Source organism: Ailuropoda melanoleuca, chromosome 16 (assembly GCF_002007445.2).
Source record: "Ailuropoda melanoleuca isolate Jingjing chromosome 16, ASM200744v2, whole genome shotgun sequence".
Lineage (NCBI taxonomy): Eukaryota > Metazoa > Chordata > Mammalia > Carnivora > Ursidae > Ailuropoda > Ailuropoda melanoleuca.
The window spans coordinates 76,594,205-76,616,843 of record NC_048233.1 but is presented as its reverse complement, the minus strand read 5'-3'; the positions used below and the strand labels follow the sequence as shown (position 1 = coordinate 76,616,843).

Sequence of the window (22,639 nt, the reverse complement as noted above, 5' to 3'; positions counted from 1 at the left end):
AAGAGAGGGACAAAAGGTATTTTGGAGCAAATTATATGTGAGAATGTCCCTAATCTGGGGAAGGAAACAGGCATTCAAGTTCAGGAGGTACAGAGAACATCCACCCTCAAAATCATTAAAAATAGTTCAACACCTCGATATATAATAGTGAAGCTTGCAAATTTCAGAGACAAATCCAAAATCCTGAAACAGGCTCAGGACAAGAGTTCCATAACCTACATGGGTAGAAATATAATAGACTGGCAGCAGATCTATCCACAGAGACCTGGAAGGCCAGAAAGGACTGGCATGGTATGTTGAAGGTGCTAAATAAAAAACTATGCATCCAAGAACACTTAATCCAGCAAGGCTGTCATTCCAAATAGGAGGAGAGATAAAGAGCTTCCAGGACAAACAGAAGCTAAAAGAATTTGTGATCACTAAACCAGCCCTTCAAGAAATATTAAAGGGGATCTGTTCAGTGAAGAGAGAGCCCAAAAGTAGCATAGACCTGAAAGGAACAGAGACAATATACAGAAAGAGCAAGGGGCATGGAGCCTGCTTAAGATTCTCTCTATGTGTCTCCCTATGACCTTCTCCACTATCTCTCTGAAAGTAACAAACAAACAAAAAAGAGAGAGAGAGAGAAAGAATGAAAGAAAGAGAAAGAAAGAAAGAAAGAAAGAAAAAAAAAGAAAGAAGAAAGAAAGAAAGAAAGAAAGAAAGAAAGAAAGAAAGAAAGAAAGAAGAAAGTCAAACAAGAAAAAGGGATCAGGCATGCTAAGAGGAATTTGAAATTAAATAGGCCTAGGAATGCCTCACTGAGGAGAGATTAGAATAATCCCATAAGTAGATGAAGCTATTGGGCAAGCACCTATATTTTAAACAGGGAAAGGCTGTCTGATGTCATCAAGAAATTGCAAGGAAGCCAGTATGGCTAGAGTCAAGGGAGCAAGTATGGATGTACCTGAAGAGGCCAAAGGGGCAATACAAGGTCAAATCATTGTAAGAATTTGGTCTTTTTCTCAGAGCAAAATGGAATCACTGCAGGCTTTTAAGGAGAGAAGTGTGCCGTGCTGAAAAGAGACTTAGCCAGACAAGAGTGGAAGTAGGGGGATTTCTGAGTTCAAGACTATTATTTAAGTGAGAGATGATGGCAGCTCAGACCAGGATGGAAAGGTACTCAGTGGGAAAAGAGATCATATTCTGAATATATTTTGAAGGCAAAGAAACTTTTCTAACACTTTAGGTGTGAGTTGTGTGTGATATTAAAATTTTTTGGACTTCATGTTTTTGGCCTGGGAAACTGGAAGGATGGAATTTTGTGAGAAAGGCCACAGGTGTTTGACTGCAACAACAATCAGTCACTGTTGGTCTCCCTGACTGGGATGGGGCCAGTGGGGTGGTGATTCTAGGGGAGGAGCCCTAGGGATGTAGGGAGTCCAGGACCTGGAAGAGAAAGATGGTGGCATGCCTTCACCTCTCCCCCTGCAGAACAATGCCTACCACAAGTTTAGTGTTGTTCACAGATGACCCAGGCCATATTTCCCAGTGGCATTCCATCATGGCTGGGAGTCTGGCAGACATGATTTTCACCATGTGATACATCCAACAGACCTCCTCAACTCCAGGCTATTTGTGCAGAATATGCTGGAACCATCTTACAGGGGGATCCTCTGTGCATTGAGCCCTGCTCAGGGAGGAGTTTACTTCCCCCTCTTCTTCTACACTCTCCCCTTACTTGTGCTAACTCTCCTATCTCTCTCCCAAATAAATAAAGAAAATCTTAAAAAAAAAAAAAAAGAGAGAGAGAGAAGTGGGACATCTGGGTGAATTAGTCGGTTAAGCATCTGCCTTCCACTCAGGTCGTCATCCCAGGGTCCTGGGATTGAATCCCAAATCAAGCTCCCTACCAGCGAGGAGCCTGCTTCTCCTTCTCCCACTACCCCTGCTTGTTTCCTTGCACTGTCTCTCTGCCTCTCCCTCGAATAAATAAATAAAATCTTTTAAAAAAATAAAACAGAAAAAAATATATAGTGACTGAAGACCTATTGCAATCACAGGTAGATGTTGCCTCATATTGTGCATGCATGGAGGGACTACAGGATATTGTAGTCTGTGCTCCTACAAATGCGAAGATTCAGTCATAAACCACCTCTGAGCTTCAAACTGAGGTCCCTCTGAACGCCTGAGCCAAGGGAAGGTTTCCCAACAAGACGGTCCCATGACAGCATTTTACCAGATATGATAGCAAAACCTAGCAATAACGAAATGTGCATTTTCATTCTGAAAGTAAATGTGCAATGTACACAACACCAAAGAAAGGTAACTGCCCTGACACCTCGAAGCAACAAATAGTTGAAGTGGTTGAGCAGATACCACTTCATGAGCTCAGCCACAAGGTCACACCTGCACTAAACCACATCAGCCTAGGTTTGTGCAATTTGACCCAAGACTTCTCAATACAGTCATTCTAGAATTCAAAATCTTTGCTGATTTCTCAGTAGACACACCACAGTATCAATTATGCCTTAGTAAGAAATTAAAGGAAAATATTTAACATTTAATAATTATCATTATTGTAGTAGAATCATGCTTCCTTATGTAAATGTGGAGAAGCCCAGGCTTAGATGTTTCAGGAATCTTGTGTTTCAGGAAGGCAGTTTTTACCATGACTGCTTAATTATGCCCCAAAACATCTTCCAGGTAAAGTCATGTACACTTGAAGTGGTCTGAATGCTATGCTTTTTTAACCTGCTTCATAAGCCTACCCTGAAAATCAATTATTTAGTCAAGTTATTCCCACAAAATGCCCTGGTCGCCTAGAAAGAATCAAATAGAACATTTGATACATATCAAAAACAAAAATGTAACTGGACAAAAACACTTTAGGCTAATCATCTCTCCTAGATTTTTAAAAAATCAGATTTTGGGTTGTTCCACCTTGAGCAATGTATGTCAAGTTTATATAACAGTCCTTTCAAATAGTGCCTATCTATGAATTTAAGAATAAAAAATATTAAGTTGTGAATTTATACACACACAGGTTTCCCATATGTTGAAATGTATACACACACAGGTTTCCAGTATATTAAATTTATTTTTGAAAGGGAAAACAGTCATTATATATAAGGATATCTGTTAGAATATAAAGGGAAGTATCAAGCAAGTAGTCAAGTATACAAGTCTGACATTCAAGAGGGAGGTCTGTAGAAATATAAATGTGCGAGTAAACAGCATACAGCTGTTATTTAAAGCCACAAAACCCCTTGATTATTTTTATGTTTAACACAACTTATGAAATGAAATTTTTCCTCTGAGCTTTAGTTGCCTAAATACATGTACTTTCAGAGAAATCTCAGCTAATCAGAATCAACAGTAAAAGAAAAAAAATAAACCTTCCTGATAATCAATGACCTTCCACAAGCATTCTCTTAGTGGATGTTCCTAAAACTCAAGCTTAAAAGCTTTCTGTCCTTCATAATCTCACATTCATTACTACTTCTCCTTTCTCCTCTTTTCTCTTCTTTCCCTCTCTTTCTATAGCAATACTAAACTATAGCAATTAATATCAAATCTAAATTTGTGGCCAACGTAGCAAGGAAAGTAGCTAATTGATGCCTTAGGTTACCAACCAAGAAATTCCTCCCTCATCATCTACAAGATTTGTACGTTCTTATTTAAAGATTTATTTATTTATTTATTTGAGTGACAGAGAGAGAGAGAGAGAGCATGAGAGTAGGGGGAAGGGCAGAGAGAGAAAATCTTCAAGTCTACTTCCCACTGAGCATGGAGCCCGACATGGGTCACAGTCTCACAACCTATGAGATCATGAACTGAGCAGAAACCAAGAGTTAGATGCTTAACTGACTCAGCCACCCAGGCACCCCTATAGGATTTGTACATTGAGGGATTTTCCAGTACAAGAGATGAGCTTTAAATATATCTTTCAAACTTTTATTATCAGAGTTGGAAGATTGACCTATATCTTCAAGGAGGCATACTCATGCAAAGCCGCTTAGAATGGCTTGAGATGGAATGATCTGCCACTCTTCGAGCTCCAGTCACCAGATCTGTAGGAAAATAGTCTTTCTTATATGTATTCTCAGAGACAGACTCATTGCCCACACTCACTGGGACTGGCTGCTGTTGTCAACACTCATTCATTAACAGTTCCTGAACTAGAATGTCAATCTAATGAGATACATGAAAAATATAAATCAAAACACCAAAGTGCTTATTCTAGTCACTAGTCAATACTTCTCTTTCCAGGGAGGAAAATCTCTATAGGAAACAAAATTACCATGCAAAGTTTGCTTAATAAAGGTAGAATTCACGAATCCATAGCCTGAAACATTTCTCCCAACCCAGAAGTGTACATGCTATGCCAGGCAACCAAGCAATCTTACCCACTAGTCAGTAAAACAGTTCCTTGCATCTTCCCTTTTTCGATGAAATATTGTAACATTAGCTCTGTTTTTTTCTGTCAGTTGCTGCTTTTCTCATATGTATGATCTTATCAATGAGGTGTTGATTTTTATAATATAACTCTCAGAATTGGATAAAATTGTCCCCAATTCACCAACCAACAATTAGGGAAATGCCCATGGACTTACATTAGAAATGTATATGAAACTAAGAATATGAACAAATAATGAGAAACATGATGAACAAAGAAGAAAGATATTAAAGTACATAGAAATTGTGAATCAATACAATGAATATATGTGTTATAGCTACAATTATACTATTTGAATAGAAAGAAGGTCATGAGTTATCTTCTTCTACAAGCTCAAGAGACCAAAACAAACAAACAAACAAAAAACTGCAGTTTTTTACAGATGTTACAAAGGGAAGACAAGCACCAAATAGAGGCTTAATTAGTTAATATGTACACTCTTGTGGGATCATCAGTTTCTTGTAGTGACTTTGGGTTATTCACCATTGAACAATAAAAGATAAGATCTAAATTTATTAGTGTCAAAACTGATTTGCCAACAAAATTGGTCAGTCAAAATTAGGGACTAATTTTTCAACGGAGGTCAGAAACATGGGAAAGAGGATCACAATCCAGAATAATGTTCAAAGGAAGGAGGTAAAGCTATATAAACAACAAAATCTGGCTCACAAGCTGCTGTGCACAGAGAAGAAGGGAGGAGTGGGCTTATCTTCCCTCAAATACTACTGTCAATCTGTAATATTGACCCAAAATGAACAAGTCTGTGCTTTGTGGTCATTCTGCCTATGACTCCAAACACTCAATTGGGAGAGGGTTCAATTGTTCACATTGGGATGAAAACATTTTCCCTTTTCTATCAATCGAAATTTATTTAAACTGTTACAGAATTTAAAATTGGAGTCCTCTGTTTTTTCCCACTGCAAGTCAGTCTTTTGCACCATAAATTCCACATGGCATTTTTCACTTCTGAGTTTCTCAGAGTGTAAATCAGAGGGTTGAGCAAGGGTGTCCCTATAGTGTAAAACACAGCCACCATCTTGTCCACTGGAAATGTAGTTAGGACGATTGTATGTGAATATACATGGGACAAAGAATAAGATGACAACGATAATGTGGGATGTGCAGGTAGAGAGGGCTTTCTTTCTTCCTTCTGCACTCTGGTTACTCAGAGAACGTAAGATGAAAACATAAGACATAAGTAGGACTATAAAACTTATGAAGCAGATAGCCCCGGTATTAAAAACCNACTATTAAAAACTACAAGTAAATTGATTACATGAGTGTCCATGCATGCAAGTTTCAGCAAAGGTGCCATATCACAGAAATAATGATCTATAACATTGGGTCCACAGAATGGTAGTTTCAAAGCCAAGAAAATCTGTGCAGAAGAATGGATACAAGATACCACCCAGGCCACATTCACCATTGTACCACAGACATGCTGGCTCATGATCGTTGTGTACCGCAAGGGCTTACAAATGGCCACATAGCGATCTAAAGACATGAGAACGAGCACCAAGATCTCCATGCACCCGAAGAAGTGCAATGCAAAAATCTGGGTCATGCACTCATTGAAGGAGATGACTTTCTTCTCAGATACAGAATCTACTATCAACCTAGGAGCAGTGGTTGTTGAGAAACAGGCATCAGAAAAGGACAAGTAGAAAAGGAAGAAGTACATGGGGCTCCCAAGTGTCCGGCTGTATCTTATGGTCATCACAATCAGTAAATTTGCCATCAGAGTTGCAAGGTAGAGGAACAAGAAGACCACAAACACGACTTTCTCCTTTAGCACATTCTGTGTTAAGCCAAACAGAATGAACTCATTCACACTGCTATTCCACTCCATGGTTACAGTGAATGTAGAAATCATTCATCTGCAGGGAAAATTGGGAAATAGTGACTTGGCAATAGCAGTGAAACTAGATTCAGAATTACACTTGTATAGTTCTAATTCCATCAACACATAAATCAATGGCTCTCAGGTTTTCATATACTGAAATCACTTGAGAAAATGTATTTATTTTTTTTCAATGCAGATGTATGTGCTTTAACCATGAGCATTAACTGAAGGTCTTCCTATGTGGACTGAGATTTTCAGGGGGTAACAAAGCGCTCAAGTGATGGCGAGCTCTGGTGAGTTCTGAGAACAAATGACTTTGTTGTATGATCTTGATCAGATCACTTTAATGTCTTGAAGCTTTTTCTTCATTTGAGAATTGTATACTCTAATAGATACTTTATTAAAAATAAACAAACTGAGGGCTTCAGAGGGGAGAGGGGTGGGGGAATGGGATAGGCTGGTGATGGGTAGTAAGGAGGGCACGTATTGCATGGTGCACTGGGTGTTATATGCAACTAATGAATCATCGAACTTTACATTAAAAACCAGGGATGTACTGTATGGTGAATAACATAACATAATAAAAAAATATTATTACAATAAAAAAATAAAATAAAATAAAAATAAAAATATACTTACGTTTATGTGTGAATATAGTGTATATGCAGTTCAATTGCTGAAAACATATATCCCTATATAGTTTTAAAATATATACACTTGGAGATTCTCACTTAAAAAACCACATTTCTTGATTTGGACATGAGTTTGCACCTATTATTCCTGACCTCTTGATTATCTTGTTTGAATTATGTTTGAAGAAGAAATTATTTCCACAAATTCAGGTTACTGGTGGCCATAATTTTCCTTCCTAGTATGTCAATTTAAGAAATTATGGCAATTTATCATTATTCTGCCTTACAATATTTCTGTAACTTTTAATATTGATGGCAAATAATCTAGAATATATTTGAGTATGAGTTTTGAGAAACTCCTTCTTTCTGATAATTCACCAATCCTTCAATGAATCAATAACACCATCAAACCAGCCACCAATATGAACTAAGTACATACTCTTTTCTGCCCTCTATGTAATGAGGCATAGAAATATGTCCTCAACCTCTTTACAAACAAGTTGAAAGAATAGCATAGCTGTAGATAAGACCATTAACTACAGAAGAATTACACACAACTCTATGTGATAATGCCAAGTGAATTTTGGTTCCAAAAGTACAAAGTTCCCTTCAGTACAAGTTGGCTGGTAGGTGAAGTTTCAAAAATGACAAAGAAACGAAGTAAGGGCTCTAAGTATGTAAACTGGAGTTCCCAACACTCTTCTCTGAAACTCAAATATTCCATAAGGTTTTACTGTCTTTCCCTAAGTAAAAGAAATATTTTAAAATTACTGACTCAAATCACCCATTGACCTCTAATAAAATTCCATATCTAACCAAAACATAAAATTTGCCACCCAGCTTAAATAATATTAGTGCAGCATGATAAATGAGGGATGTTTCAACCACAAGCTCTGATTGGCAGTTCCAATGGTCTCTGACACGTATAGATAAGAAAAAATAATGATTGTTTTGTTTTGAAACGTTAGATTCCTGGGACGCCTGGGTGCCTCAGCCAGTTAACTGCCTGACTTTTAGTTTTGTCCTATGTCCTGATCTCACAGGTGTTAGGATCAAGTCCCCCACCCCCAACCCCTGTCCAACTCCATGCTCAGCAGAAGTCTGATTGGATATTTTCTCCCTCTGCCACTTCCCTCACTCATTCTCTCTCTCTTGATCTCTCTCAGAAGAACTAAATAAATAAGTTAAATTAAAAAAATAAACTTACATTCCTTAAAAGGGAAGAAACCAAAGGAGGCAGGGCTTGGCTGTGAAGAGAGGAGAAGTTAGGTGAGAAGTGTGAGTAAAATATCATAGAGGGAGAAGCATGCTTTGCTTCAGGTTAATGTAGAGATGATCTCCATAGAAACTATACTCTCATTAAATTAAGGGGTTGTAGCAGAGAAATTTGGGGCCAGATAATGGCAACCATGAAAGCCAGGTGATATAGTTGTATTTTGTTTTACTTTATATAAGCAAAAAGAAGATTTTGGGGCATTAAGACAGGAAATTATCACTTAGAAGATGCATACATTATGTGACTACCACACCACCAGTCAGAGTTCTATCAGTGAATTCAGTCATCATTTCCTCACACTCCCAGACCATCCTATCTAGCTTTCTATCATTCGGGAAGAATCTCAGTAATAGAGCATGCTTTTTCTCTTCCTTAATCCTTAATTTTTATTTGACCTCTTGAAATTTTACAGTTCAAATTATATTGGTACCAATAGTCTTCCCTTGGTTTTCCCAGGTCAATAGGCTTGTGCTTCTATCTCTTATAGTAATAAATCCTCTATTTTATATATATAGATAGATGATAGATAGACAAATAATAGATATTATACACAAAATTGAATAAGGCAATCCTAGATTATATATTCTTCTACTTCTAAAATCTACAAACATCATTCTAACAATATTCCTCTTTTGTTATTTCATTTGACCTGCACGTTTTCTTGCAAGTTGGGTGTGTCCTCTTGCTTTATGTAAAGAGAAATCTATATACACAGTTTCAGCTGTGATACAGTAAGTTTCGCCAAGTATAGTGAAGTCAGGCTAGACCTAGAATGGGATGATACTAGCAAGCACCTCTCTCTAGCCTTCACCCTCCAGCATATAAAATATCAAATCCCTATCATCATGTATATTGCATCTAAGAGAAGAAAAGTCCTAAGCCATTAGAGAAAGATGCCAACTGATACCTTAACTCCTGGTTCTGACTCCAAAAATCAGGGTCTGTAAACTGCATGGTGAAGTAAAGGGAAACCTAGACACCCGAATGAATAACAGTGAAGAGGAAGACAGGGCAAAGACAGAATACAGTCAGAGCAGGAGAGAGGAGAGTGAGAGTGAGAAGACACCAGGGAGAGAAAAGTTAGAGGATAAGATACAAAAGTCATACCAAAGAACGGAGGTGAGCTAAAATTTTTGGAGAAAGTCATTTGGTCCAAGCTTTCATCAGAGAGTTCAGCTTCTTTCTTTGTGACCCACAACACAATCCCTCACACCAAAACCAGAAAGAAGTGCAGTTGTGGGTCATGAGCAAAGGGTTAACAAAGGTCTTAAAAACCCAAGTGTATAGAAAATGAACTCCTACATTGTACTCCATCCCAGAACCATCACCACTGACCTAACACTTTTCAAATCAGGGGACTTCCCAAGATAGAAACTTCTGCCATGTTGGCCTCAATGCCATGCTGCAGTTGCTCTACCCACCCCTACATTAAGCAGAGGTGATTTGAAAGGTAGGAAAGCTTTGTGCTGAGGCCAGGAAGGCTTGGGAGCTCTGGACCACCTCGACCTTTCATGTGTGGAAATAGTGTGCAGAAACTTCATCATTTGTTAGAAGACACTCTGAGTATATATTCTGTCAGATCCGTCTTGAAGAGGCAAGGTGAAGAAATGATCTCAGACAGACTGAAAACTTACCTCTTTGCTTAGGGGGAACTAGATGACTTCCAAATATAAATTTTTTCGTATCTTCAACTCCAATTTTGTTAGAAGTTAAATAGTAGTAAGCCTGAATAAAACATGCAAACTGTACTTCATTGAGATTTATCAAAGTTTTTATCACAAGAAATGATGGGGTGTAGAGTTTATGGAGAAAGGAGACTCTGCACGTGGCCATACATCACACAGTTCCTCCCCAGAAGCTCTAATGTAGGACAAAAACAACAATGTCTAGATTGGAGCAGGGAGAGGATCATGGAAAAGAGAAATTTCTTAATTCAGTTCCTCAAACTTTATGGAGGAACCATATCTTTGCACTCTGAGAGAGCAATGCCTCTGAAGCTGCCTCTCTTCCCAGAGCTCCTCTTTTAGAAAAGACATGAGGTAACTGATTTCTTCTCACAGCATTACATATTTATGGCAATTCCTACACAAGTTTAGATATGCCTAAGGCAGGCTTCCAGCCTCAGGACCTCCAGGAAAACCATTACTCCCAACCCAGTCCCAAAGGATATCCAATGTGTTATCTTCTTCAGATGGTCCATAAGCAAACACATGCTTTGGGGCCAATTAGTTGCCTTTAACTCCCTGCAAACTGCAGGTAGGGAAAGTCTGTTCACTTCTCCGTAGGTTTTGCTTAAGCCCATCTCTTGGAGAATCGTGAATGTTGTTGAAGCCAGTTAAGGCTCAGATAGATGATGTATATCAGGTAGACAGATATGAGACCTGGCCCCACCATTATTGGCTCTGTGATATTAAGCAAGTTTCTCACGTTCTTTAACTTCCCATTTTCCCTTAGAAAAAGCCAACTGGTAACAAAATTCCTTCCTTCTTTCCTTCCCTCCTTCCTCCCTCCTTCCTCCCTTCCTTCCTTCCTTCCTTCCTTCCTTCCTTCCTTCCTTCCATCCTTCCCTTCTTCCTTTCCTTCCTTCTCTCCTTCTCCCTCCATCCCTTTCTTTCTTCTTTTAGTCTTTCTTATATCTTTTTTAGAAAAAAACGACACGAGCTATGGGCAGAAGGGTCAGAGGAAGAGGGAGTCTCAAGCAGGCTCCATGCCCAGCCTGGAGCCCCACACAGGGTTCAATCTCATGAACTTGAGTCATGACCTGAGCTAAAATCAAGGGTCAGACACTCAACTGACTGAGCCACCCATGCACCCCAATTAACTCTTTATTTTTAACATTAATGTTCAGTTCTCCCATTCCTAATCTTACCTATGTTCTTAAGTCAATGTACAAAGGAAAACAGGAAAGAAGGAAATGGAAAGAATTTTTGAATACATGTCTTCTGCATTTACTTTTCATTTTTAAAGCTACGTGCTCTTCCTGGAGTGAGTGGCCCTAGTCAGTTAAGTCTCTGAATCCTGATTTTGGTTTAGGTGATGGTCTTTGGGTCTTGAGATCCAAGTCCTTTGTCAGACTCTGTACTCAGCACAGAGTCTCCTTGTCTGTCTCCCTCTGCTAATCCCCCTGCTTGTTCTCTCTCTCCTCCCTGCCAAATAAATAAATAAATAAATAATAAAATCTTAAAAAAAAAAGATAAGTGCCTTTCCACTTACCAGAGAGAAAGTTAGCTGTAAATGGTTATAAGCTATTAAAGATGATATAGGTTGCATTACAAGTTACTTTTCACATGGCACATCATGTTACTACTCAGCACTCTGGTATAAGAATCACCTGCCAGGTGTGTCACTGTCTGCTAGACACCTTCAATGGGGATGAGGTGAGCCATCCAGGGTACAGGGGAAGGACAGAAGGTGGAGACAGGAATGGAGTTGAGAGGATCCCACAAAAGAATGCACAATGCTTTGCAGTCTTGCTGAAAGATCTATTGATAACCAGCAAGCCCTGGTATCTCACAGAATCATCTGAGAGAAAGTCACAACCCAACACCTGGCATCTTTTATTACAAATGGAATGGAAGAATCCTCACAAATGTTTTTGGGGTGTCACTTAAGGTCTTAGAAACTCAGCTTCCCCATCAATTAAATGAGAATATGAAGACCTACCTATAAAATATTTCTGCAAATCTTAAATATACAACATAGAAAAAGAATGAATCCTTGGCTCAGAGAAAGCACAGAAGAAATATCCATGTGTTTTTATTAATCCTAATTAAACATGAGGTACTGAGAACCAGAGAAGTGAAATACCTCACAAAGTTCCCACACCTAATTACTAACAGAACTGAGCCTAGAATCCACATCTCTTTAGTATAAGTCTAAATCTCCTTTATGTTCATATGATGTGCACAGTAATGTCACAAGATTTATTGTCCTGGAAAACAAGAACAGGGAATGAATGACCCCCTGCATTAAACTTCCCAATCCAAAAGCCCTAAGTGAACTCCCTACATCAGAAGGAATGTTTAAGCTCCTCAGTTCTGTTGGGAAAATTTTGGAGGGTGGTTTCCAAGGAGATCCTGAAGTGGCCACATGCCAAAAGCCGAGTCAATGATCACCTGAAGTTTCTTCAATCTCTGAGTCAAATGGCCTTTAGTGCTCATTAAATTTCTTGTAGACCAAAGGACTGGATGACATCTGGATTCCAGGTTCTGTCAAAGCAATGCCAGGATTTGCTGAATGCACTTGACTATGCTCATTCCATCATGAAAACAGTGGAAATAGAACAAACACCAACTGAGTTTTCTACTACTTTGAGCCACCTCTTTCTTCATCTTAGCATCAATCAGGGCCCTGGTTTAAACTCTGCTCATTTAAAGTTCTATCTTACCAAAGTAAGGTTTCCAATGAATAATTCAGAAACTCTGGCTGGATAATCCCAACTAATACAATGCAAATTTGAGGCAATAACTTATTTTAAAGGGATCAGAAGTACTTTACGATTGAAAGTCCGGTCACTGAGAGCATGATTCATTGTTGCAGGGAATGGAAGAAGGAATAGAGAGCAAAGAATGAGAAAGTGCATAAATAACAATGGCTTTATTTTCTATTTGAATTTATATATGTATGCATATGTATATATGACCATTACCAAGATCTAATATCAGAAATCACTATATTCCTTTGCCAAATTTGACACTTTAGCGTGTTAATCTAAAAGGATAGACTTAAATGTGAATATGGGAAGATACCTCACTTATTCACTTTTCAACAGATATCTATTGAACTCCTACATCAGGCTGTTTTAGACAATTATGATACATCATGAACCAAAAAGAGAAAAAAAAAAAAAGCTCCCTGCCTCACCAAGAGCTGACAGTCCATGAGACGAGACTGACCAAAACAGTAAAAATAAGAAAATAAAATAAATTATATCAGCATGTCAGAAAGTAGTAATATCATCTCTTGAAAAATAAATAAATAAACAAACAGATAAATAAATATGAGTAGATGGAGAAGTAGGGTCATAAAATCCAAGGTGTGAGTTGCTTTTTTTTAGAACGTAGTCTTATGATATAGGGACTCCTACAGCTCAGGTTCTAAGAATGCTTGATGTCTTCCACTCTTGAGTCCTGACTGCTGTCTTCCTAAATCATGGACATCAGTGCCCTACACATAAGCTTCTTTTCACTTGAAATAGTAATAATGTAAGGATGATATTTTGGAGTTTCCTTTAGGCTGATTATAATCTTATCAGTTCCCTCATTAATTAATGAACTAAATAAAATCTTTGTCATGTGTTCATTTTATATTTCTTTGACAGTCATGGTTTCACTTTTTAAAAAATTATTTTGCCTTTGCATAAGAGAAGAGAGACCATTATATTTAATAGAGATAAGCTAAAGAACTTCTTAAGATACAGATATTCTTTCAGTTTATATTATTTCGCCATGGGTTTCTCTGTTTTATTTTGTTGGAGATTTCTTTCTGCTTAATCAATTTGTAAAACTCTTCTTCGAAACTTGCTTTGAAGTCAAATAGAAACAAAATTTTCATCAACATTTTTTAATTTTGTTCCCAGTTCTAGTCCCAGCCAGACTTATCTAATATGAGTATCCTTTTCTTTCTTTGTTTTTTCTTTCTCTCTTTCTTTTTGAAAACTGGGCATGAAGTCTTACTTATTTTGTATAATAATTTTTATTATGTTATGTTAGTCACCATACAGTACCTTTTCAACCACAATGAAACCAAATTGCTGAATAAATTCTATCAATCTGGCCCTAGTGTGTGAGTGTGTGAGTGTCTCTGTGTGTGTGTGTGTATGTGCACATGTAGGAGAAGGATTGCATAATGGAATATAAATTTATGGCTTATTTAATCATTCCTTTATAAGTTCACTTCAAAATACTCATTGTCTACTATTTGCCTAACACTCTAGGGGAAAAAAGCAGATAAAGTCTCTACTTTCCTGAAGTTTATATTCTAGTAAGTAGAGGCAGAAAATAGAAAAGGAATTATACATTATGTCAAATTACAATACCTGCTAGGAGAAATATAAAGCAGGGTAAATGATACATGGTCCCTGGATAAGATTATTTTCCATAAGGTAATCAGAAAAGGCTTCTTAGAAAAGAGATTGCAGGAGCCAAACTTGAATGAATGCAGAAGAACCCACAAAGATATCCAAGGAGAGGTTTCCAGACAGAGAAACCAGCAAGTGAAAAGTCCCAGAGGAGGGAGCATGGCTGGTACCATTGATCAAAGGAGGCCAGCTTAACAGAAGTGGGATGAAAATAGATTAGCTGATGACAGATCATGTAGGGCTTTGCAGATCATTGAAAGAGGACTATTCTGGCTCCTGTCTAGAGAAAGTGTCATAAAGGAGCAAGAGTAGAAGCAGACTAGTTATGAGGATATTGCAACCATCTAGCTAAAAAATGACAGTGGTTTAGATTGTGTTGATAGTAGTAGAGTTGGATGTGCTATGAAGGTAGATACAATAGTATTTGTTGAGGGATTTGACATTGATGTAAAGTGAGAAAAGAGTAAACATCACTCCAAAGTTTTTTGGACAATATCACCTAAAGACAATGTTGACATTTACTGAGCCAATTTCATGTCTAGATGTCACCACTAACACAGCCAACATTTGCTTGAGTGTTTACAAGTGCAAGACACATTGAATCTTTACATCAACACTGAAGTCAGACCCTGCTATCATCCTTATGTAACAGATGAAATAATGAAGCCTTAGAAAGGGTAAGGAAGCTATTCAATGTAAGTCAGTAGGTGGTGACCTTGGCCTTACACGGCAATAAATAGCATAATTAATTCTATAAAATGCATTTAACCTATGGAACTCTTCAGCATTTATTGTAAAATGAAGATAATTGTCTCAAAGGAAATCAGTGAGAGCAAAAGGGGGACTAGGTCAGTAATTGGCACAAAATAGATATGAAGGGTAACATTTGACCTTGACTATTAATATAGTGTTCTTTCTATGGGATTGTATCTACACTATCCAAAGCAATGAATTATTTAAAAAAAGAATGAGAACATTTGTCTATCATTGATCTGCATGGTTTTTAACTACCTAGCATGAATCTTTTTCTCTTGTTTACCAAAGTGACTGCTTGTAAGCTATTTCACAAACATACACACACACTCCAAACACATTCCATTTATTAGTTAGTCTTGGTCTTAAATAGACAGTATGGTGTTATACATGATTGCAGCTGAAAATGAATGCCAAATATAATATTCCAACAAAAAGAAATAAATTTCTTGCAAGTGTTGTCATTCACTGACAGTACTGAGATCCATCAGAGAAAGCAAACTGATCAGGTGAATGCTGGGACAGCTACAGGTTCCTGTGGGAGCACATGCTGGACCTCAGTATAGGAAGGGATGTTGGCACCACAGTTCTCTGAGACAAGGAGTCAGAGCACAGAGCTCAGGGAAGTGAAGAGGCTGCAGCGTGGGACATTACAGAAAAGAAAATTCAGAAGTTTCCAACAAAGTGCCAACAATGTCCTTTGCTCAATACAAAGAATATTAAGTTGTGTGTTAAGTTGTGGGATGAAACAGCACAAGACAGAGTAAAGACCAGGAATATGGGCACCAGGGTGGTTCAGTCAGTTGAGCATCCAAGTCTTGGCTTCAGCTCTGTTCATCATCTCAGGGTCTTGGGATTGGGCCCCATGTTGGACTCCATGCTCAGTGAGGTCCCTGAGGATTCTTTCCCCCCTCTCTGCCCCTCCCCCACATCTCAAATAAATAAATAACTCTAAGAAAAGAAAGAAAGAAAGAAAGTTCTCTTTCAGTCTGTACATTCTTTCACCTGGGATCTTTGCTTCACATAGCAAGTCAGGGAGAGGCTGATAAACTCCATCAGCTTGTAACTGAATGGGTGGTCTCTTCAGTGGTCCTTGCTCTGCAGAAGACCCCAGAAACTGGAGATGTGAGCCTCAACCTCCGACCAGCAGAAACAGCTTTTGTCCACATTCCTTGTGCCTCAAAATCTAAGATATACCTTGAACATCTAAAGAGTGCAGGTAGATAAATTCTAAGACACTTGCACATAACTGAAAAGAAGCCAGGAAAGGAGAGGTGAAAGGAAACTCTTCCTGTGGGTGACTTACTGCCCCTGGTGTAACTTATCAGTGACGCACTAAATGTATATCCTTGTCAGTCCCATATTTGAACCCTTCCAATGAATTTCTCTAAGCAATATATTTTCAGAACACCATCTTGGATGTTTCAGAAAGTTGGTCCTGGCTTTTTAACATTTCTAAAGTTTCTCAAAGAGTTTTTAAAATGTTTCAGTTCATTTAAACATTATTGGTTGTGGGTATTGTGAAAATGCAAACATAAGGAATTAATAATGGCTGATACCTATTGTGCATTTATCTTATCCGAGGTACTTTACTAAGATTTTATAAATGTTAACGCATTTAAACTTTACCACAAATCTATACACTCACTACTGTTGTGTTTCCACGTTGCAGATGAGCCACCTGAGATACAAAGAGATTAAGTAACTTGCTCCAGATGAACTTCAAAGCATAGTCTGTAACCCAGTCTAGCTCTAGGCTCATTAGTGTCCACTATACTAATTCCCTGCGTATAAGAAGTGTAAACATAATGGAAGAGGTACACAAATTTATTAAATTCAATATAATGTGATGAATATGGTGAACAGTAAGTTACAAGTAAGAAGGAAGTGTAGATAAAGAGCTTTTGGCTGAGCCATTTGGATTAAAAAAAACAAACAAACAAACACAAACAAACAAACCAATAAACTTCCTGGAAGAGATGACATTAAAGTTGAGTCTGAAAATATGACTAAGATGCTTCCAAGTTAACCAAAGTACAGGGCATTCCATGTAATGGGTCCAGCATGATAAAGACATAGAGCATAAAGCAGATGTTATGTGCACTGCTAAGGATTGAATACATTAAATCATATGAAACACTTTGAAAAACCCCTGGCACATAGTAAGCACTTGGGTAGTGTATTCCATTGTGCACATGATTATTAGCCTCCCTGTATCATCTACACTGTTTTCCTTACAACATTGCAGTCCCTTCTCTTTCTGACTCTGGGAAGTCCTTGTGACTCACTTTGGTTGACAGAATGTGATAGACCCAGACAGAACGCCAGTTCTGAGCCTGTGCCTCAAGAGGGCTTGTGCACTTTCATTTGCTCTCTGAGAAACTTCTGCCATGAGAATAACCCCAGAATAGCATCCTGGAGAACAGACCATCAGGGTCAGAGAACGACTGTCCCATTAAAGATATTAGATCAGACTATAGTTACTTGAGCTCAAACACATGAGATCCCAGACAAGATCTTAGAGCCACTGATCCAACCTGCTGCTGATTCCAGATGGATAAAGGAGCTCAACTAAAAGTAGAAGTACAACCCAGCTGATCCACAGACTAATGATTAAAAGAGAAATTACGGTTTCATCCTACTGAGATTGCATGGTTGTTACCGAACAATAGTGAACAGATACAATATTTAATAATGATAGCCATGATTACTGTTGTTCTCAAGAAATTCAGGGTGTATAGAGTATATATGGTGAGTCAGAAAGTTGCAGATTATGGTGATGGAGAAGTACATCCTGGCAGCTCTGATGTATTCGGTTAAGGAGCTCAGATTGAATTCCTCAAGCTATCAGCTGAGGCTCCATAAGATGTAAAGAAAGATATCCAAAAGGAAGGAGAAACAAAATGAAAACTAGGAGACAAGTCACAGTGGAGACCTAGGTATGGTGAACACTTAGTTGGTAAGTGTTAGCTGGAGCTAGGATAGTAGTAGACATTATTCCAGGAAAGCATGTGATGAGAAGAGTGAGTCAAGGGTAGAACCCAGGTTTACAGTCAGAGAAAGACAAATACCATATGATTTCACTCATGTGTGCAATTTTAGAAACAAAACAGATGAACATAGGGGAAGGGAAAGAAAAAATTAAATAAGATGAAAACAGAGAGAGAGCTAAACCATAAAAGACTCTTAACTATAGAAAACTAACAGTGTTGCTGGAGTGGTGATAGGTGGGGGGATGGTGTAATTGGGAGATGGGCATTAAGAAGGGCACTTGAAGTAACTGGTATATATGCAGATGAAGAATCACTAAATTCTACCTCTGAAACTAAATATATATATATATATATATAAATTAAATTGAATTTAAACTAATTTTTTTAAATACCAGAAGAAAAAAAAGGATTAATTTTCAGAAAACAAGAAGTTACAGAAGAAGAAACTGTAAAGTGAACCAGGAAGTAAGATCACAGAAGCACCAAAATAATCAAGAAATCATGACATGATAGAAGTCAAGAAACAGAAATATCAGGGAAGTGGAAGAGGGACTTCTCTGGAAAAAGATGTTTAGAGAAAAAATCTTTAAATCCCATGCCCTTCCTTTCCAATGTCAAATTATAAAAACAATTTAAGGTAGCAAAAATTAGGGCTGGACCAAAGGAAATAATACCTATATATTTGACACACTTTAAGGAATTCCTGTAGATTTAGGCTTTATGAGGATTGGGGTCATGACTCTCTCATTCAACTTTGTATCCTCCAGTCATGGAACCTAGTACATAACTAATTAAGAATGTGTTGCAAGAAAGAAAAGAAGTAAGAAAGAAAGGATGAGGGGGAGGGAGTATCAGGGAAAAGGAAGGAAGGAAGGAAGGAAGGAAGGAAGGAAGGAAGGAAGGAAGGAAGGAAGGAAGGAGGAAAGGGAGGGAGGGTGGGAGGAAGGGAGGACAAAAGCAATCAGAAGGGAGAGAGGGAGGCTGGGCAGATTGGAGGGGGGAAGGAAGAAAGTCACAGATGAAATCACATCAGAAGGTGATTCTGAGTAACAATAACTAATGATCTTGCCTGAGAAAGGATGATACATGAAGTAAACAGAAGATATATGTCTGAATGACACTAATATCTCTAATTTGGAGGTACAGCAAAAACAAATGTGATCAAGTCATGGACCCTCCAGTAGGGTTTCCTTTTCAGAAGGATTGTTAAAGTAGCTCTGAATGATTATGCCTACCTAAATGTTAATGCTAGCAAAATGTCTCCCTGATGAAGAGGGAGTCTTCCATGACATGGTATAGAATTGCATCGATAAGAATTAATTCTGCCTAAAGGGGACATCCAAGGCTACCACACACTTGTGTGCATAGGGCCGCACTCTAAGGAATCACCATTGACATGAGGATATCCAAGATCTATATATTTACTATAGTAGTGCTTTGAGAGATTGCAGTGAAAGTTCTTATAGATGAATAAATGTATCATTTTCTCAGAGCACCTTCTCCAAGTCCTACGTTTTCAAGATAGCAACCTCTACTTCTAAGTTCCAGTTCCATATGGATTAGCTCTTATAACCACATTCTTTTTTTTTAATATCAGGTAGTTTATTTTTCTTTTCTTTTTTTAAGATTTTATTTATTTATTTGACAGCGAGAGAGAGCAGAAACAGCAGAAGAAGCCCGCAGAGAGAGAAGAAGGCTCCACACTGAGCAGGGAGCCCAACATAGGACTAAATTCCGAAATGCTGGAATCATGATCTGATCAGAAGGCAGCTGCTTAATGATGGAGTCACCCAGGTGTCCCTATGACCGCAGTCTTAAAGACTAGAATAAAATCTAGAAAAAAGAATTGGTGTGTGCATAAACACATAATCATTCTGTCACCGGTCAGTACTTTTCTTTCTGAAAACAAATTTGTACAGGAAGCTAAGTTATCATGTGAATATGATCAGATATTAATAGCATTCCACTAAGGGGCATCATGGGTTGTTCAATATGGTTATGGACTGTAAGTAATCCTATTCTAAAGCAATCCTCTCAGAATAACCGAATATATGTATTTGTTAATGTTTATTAATATTAACACAATTAAATATACAAAATCTTAATGCAATTAAAATTTATTAATTCTTTTTCCCCAGGGGGGAATATTTATCTATCCTGTCTATGAAGCAAAACAAGCTGTTAAGGAAATGCACATTAGAATCCCTGAATATAATGCATCAACAGAAGTCATACTTGGCTACACCATAACTTTTTCATGGCATGTTTCACTTCCACATTCCTCAGTGTATAGATCAGAGGGTTGAGCAAGGGTGTCCCAATTGTATAAAACACAGCCACCATCTTGTCTACTGGAAATGTGGTTGCTGGCCGTGTATATATGAATATACACGGACCAAAAAATAAGACAACCACAATAAAATGGGAGGTGCAGGTGGAAAGGGCTTTCCGCCTTCCTTCCACACTGTAGTTTCTCAGAGAGAACAAGATGACGACATAAGAGATAAACAGGATTATGAAACTCACCATGCATATGGCTCCACTGTTGGAAACACCTAGCAAGTTTATCACATAAGTGTCCATGCAGGCAAGTTTCAACAAGGGCTGCAAGTCACAGAAATAGTGGTCAATCACACTGGGGCCACAGAAAGGAAATCGCAAAGCCAGAAAAAGTTGTGCTAAAGAGTGGATACAGGATCCCACCCAGCTCAGAATCACCAGCACACTGCAGACATGCGGCTCATGATGGTCGTGTATCGCAAGGGCTTACAAATGGCTACATAGCGATCAAAAGCCACGAGGATGAGCACAAAGATTTCCAAGCACCTAAAGAAGTGGGCTGCAAAGACCTGAGTCACGCACTCATTGTAGGAAATGGACTTCTTCTGAGAAAGGGCATCCACAATCAATCTGGGGGCTGTCATTGTAGAGAAGCAGGCATCAGCAAAGGACAGATAGAATAGGAAGAAGTACATGGGATTCCCAAGGGTCCTGCTTGTTTTAATAGTCACTACAATGAGAAAATTCCCAAGCAGAGTGGCAAGGTAAAGCATCAACAAGACCCCAAATATTGCTTTCTGCTTTCCTGCATCCTGTGTCAATCCAAACAGAATGAATTCAGTCACACTGCTATTCATCACCGTACTAGCAGATGTAGGTAAGATGCTGTTGAAAACGATTTAATCTGCAAAAAGAAGAAAAGAAGTGACATCATGGGAAGGCCAGTGGACTGACCTCTGAATTCCTTCTTGTTTCATGTTATGTTACCTCCAACTGCTTTTAATCCTCTATGAATCTTTGTAAATCTGCAGAAGTCCAAGCCTCTCCCAGATCTATCTGTTGATTCAGAAACTGCTGTGGTACGGTGGTGATTCGAAGAAGGATGAGGCACAGGCAGGTTAGGTGTGAAAGAAACGAGGGAGCAGGCGACCACTGCAAGGAATGCAATCATCCAAAGCAGCTTCAGCCTCGCATATTAACTAGCGATAAACAATCAAAGACAAGGATACTCAAGGGGAGTCTTAAAGCCTATAGTACATCCAGGTTGAGTAAACAAAGCAAAGCATATTCTTATCTGTGTTGTACAGACCCTGTGGGCTATCATCAAGGCTAATCAGGTTTTGGGGGAGAGCAGCACTCTGTCCTGAGGTCCTGAGCAGACCAGGCATTCCCATCCACTCCTTATCTGAGGGGATTTCAGGGGAGGGCTGGGTTCTGCCATGAACAGTCCAGGCGTTCACAACTGCTCATGCTCTGAGGTCTACACTAAAGCCTGCTCACAAACATGTTTTCCTAGTATATTTTTAGCATAAGCTCTTGGCCAGGGGCCACTGCAAGAAACTAACTGCCTTACATCAAACCTTTGCATTTGAGGAATAAAAATTAAATGTCCTTTAACAATTTTGACTCCTACCAAGATTTAACTCCACAGAACTTGCACTTTCCTTGGGCAAGTGACTTAACTACCTTGAAATTTCACTTTCATATGAAAAATGGAGTCAAATGCTTGCCCTACCTTATCCTAAATCTCCCTAAGAATTTTTAAAAAATAAATTATGCACACATATACACACATAGAGTTCATGTGTTAGGTTTTTTATCTATGTGCTTTGAAATCTGAAAAACACTATGCCAATATAATTAAGCACTCATATTGTTGGAGAATCCCTCCTGAAGAAAATATTCTCATTCAGTTCATTCATTTTTGGGTTCTTGACCCCTTCATCTCTGACCCTGTCAGGATCTTGGTTGACATTTGCTTTACAAAAATCTATTTTGACAATCTTTTATTTACATCTCTTGTGTTCAGTGTCAACTTCATTGATGGTCATTATATAACAGATGTCTGGAGAACTTTGAGGTTGGCTAAAGTGAAGAAAACTCCTGCTTACTCTCTTGATTATATTTTTAAACTGAACTCATTAGAATATTGAGAATCTCTGCATATGAATTCAGTGTGGTATAAAATTCCTAACAATGCCTATAATCTAATATACTCTGTAATCTAATCGACTGTTTTGACTTCTATATGTTTCTTTTTACCCTGAATTCCCCAGGATCATTCTTCTAAAAATATCATTTGAAAAATACTTCATAATTCCAGTAGAGTAGGCTATGATTTTTCT

At 38.3% G+C, this 22,639-nt stretch overlaps 2 protein-coding genes across 2 annotated transcripts; both read right to left on the bottom strand.

The window, feature by feature from the left end:
- Positions 1–5,309: 5,309 nt before the first annotated feature.
- LOC100470648 (olfactory receptor 4C11) lies at positions 5,310–6,287 on the bottom strand. Its single transcript, XM_002930238.2, is given in 3 exon segments — positions 5,310–5,496; positions 5,498–5,682; positions 5,685–6,287. Coding segments are annotated over 3 exon segments (975 nt in total).
- Positions 6,288–20,243: 13,956 nt separating this feature from the next.
- On the bottom strand, positions 20,244–21,151 carry LOC100470904 (olfactory receptor 4C11). Its single transcript, XM_002930239.2, is given in 2 exon segments — positions 20,244–20,749; positions 20,752–21,151. Coding segments are annotated over 2 exon segments (906 nt in total).
- Positions 21,152–22,639: the final 1,488 nt, after the last annotated feature.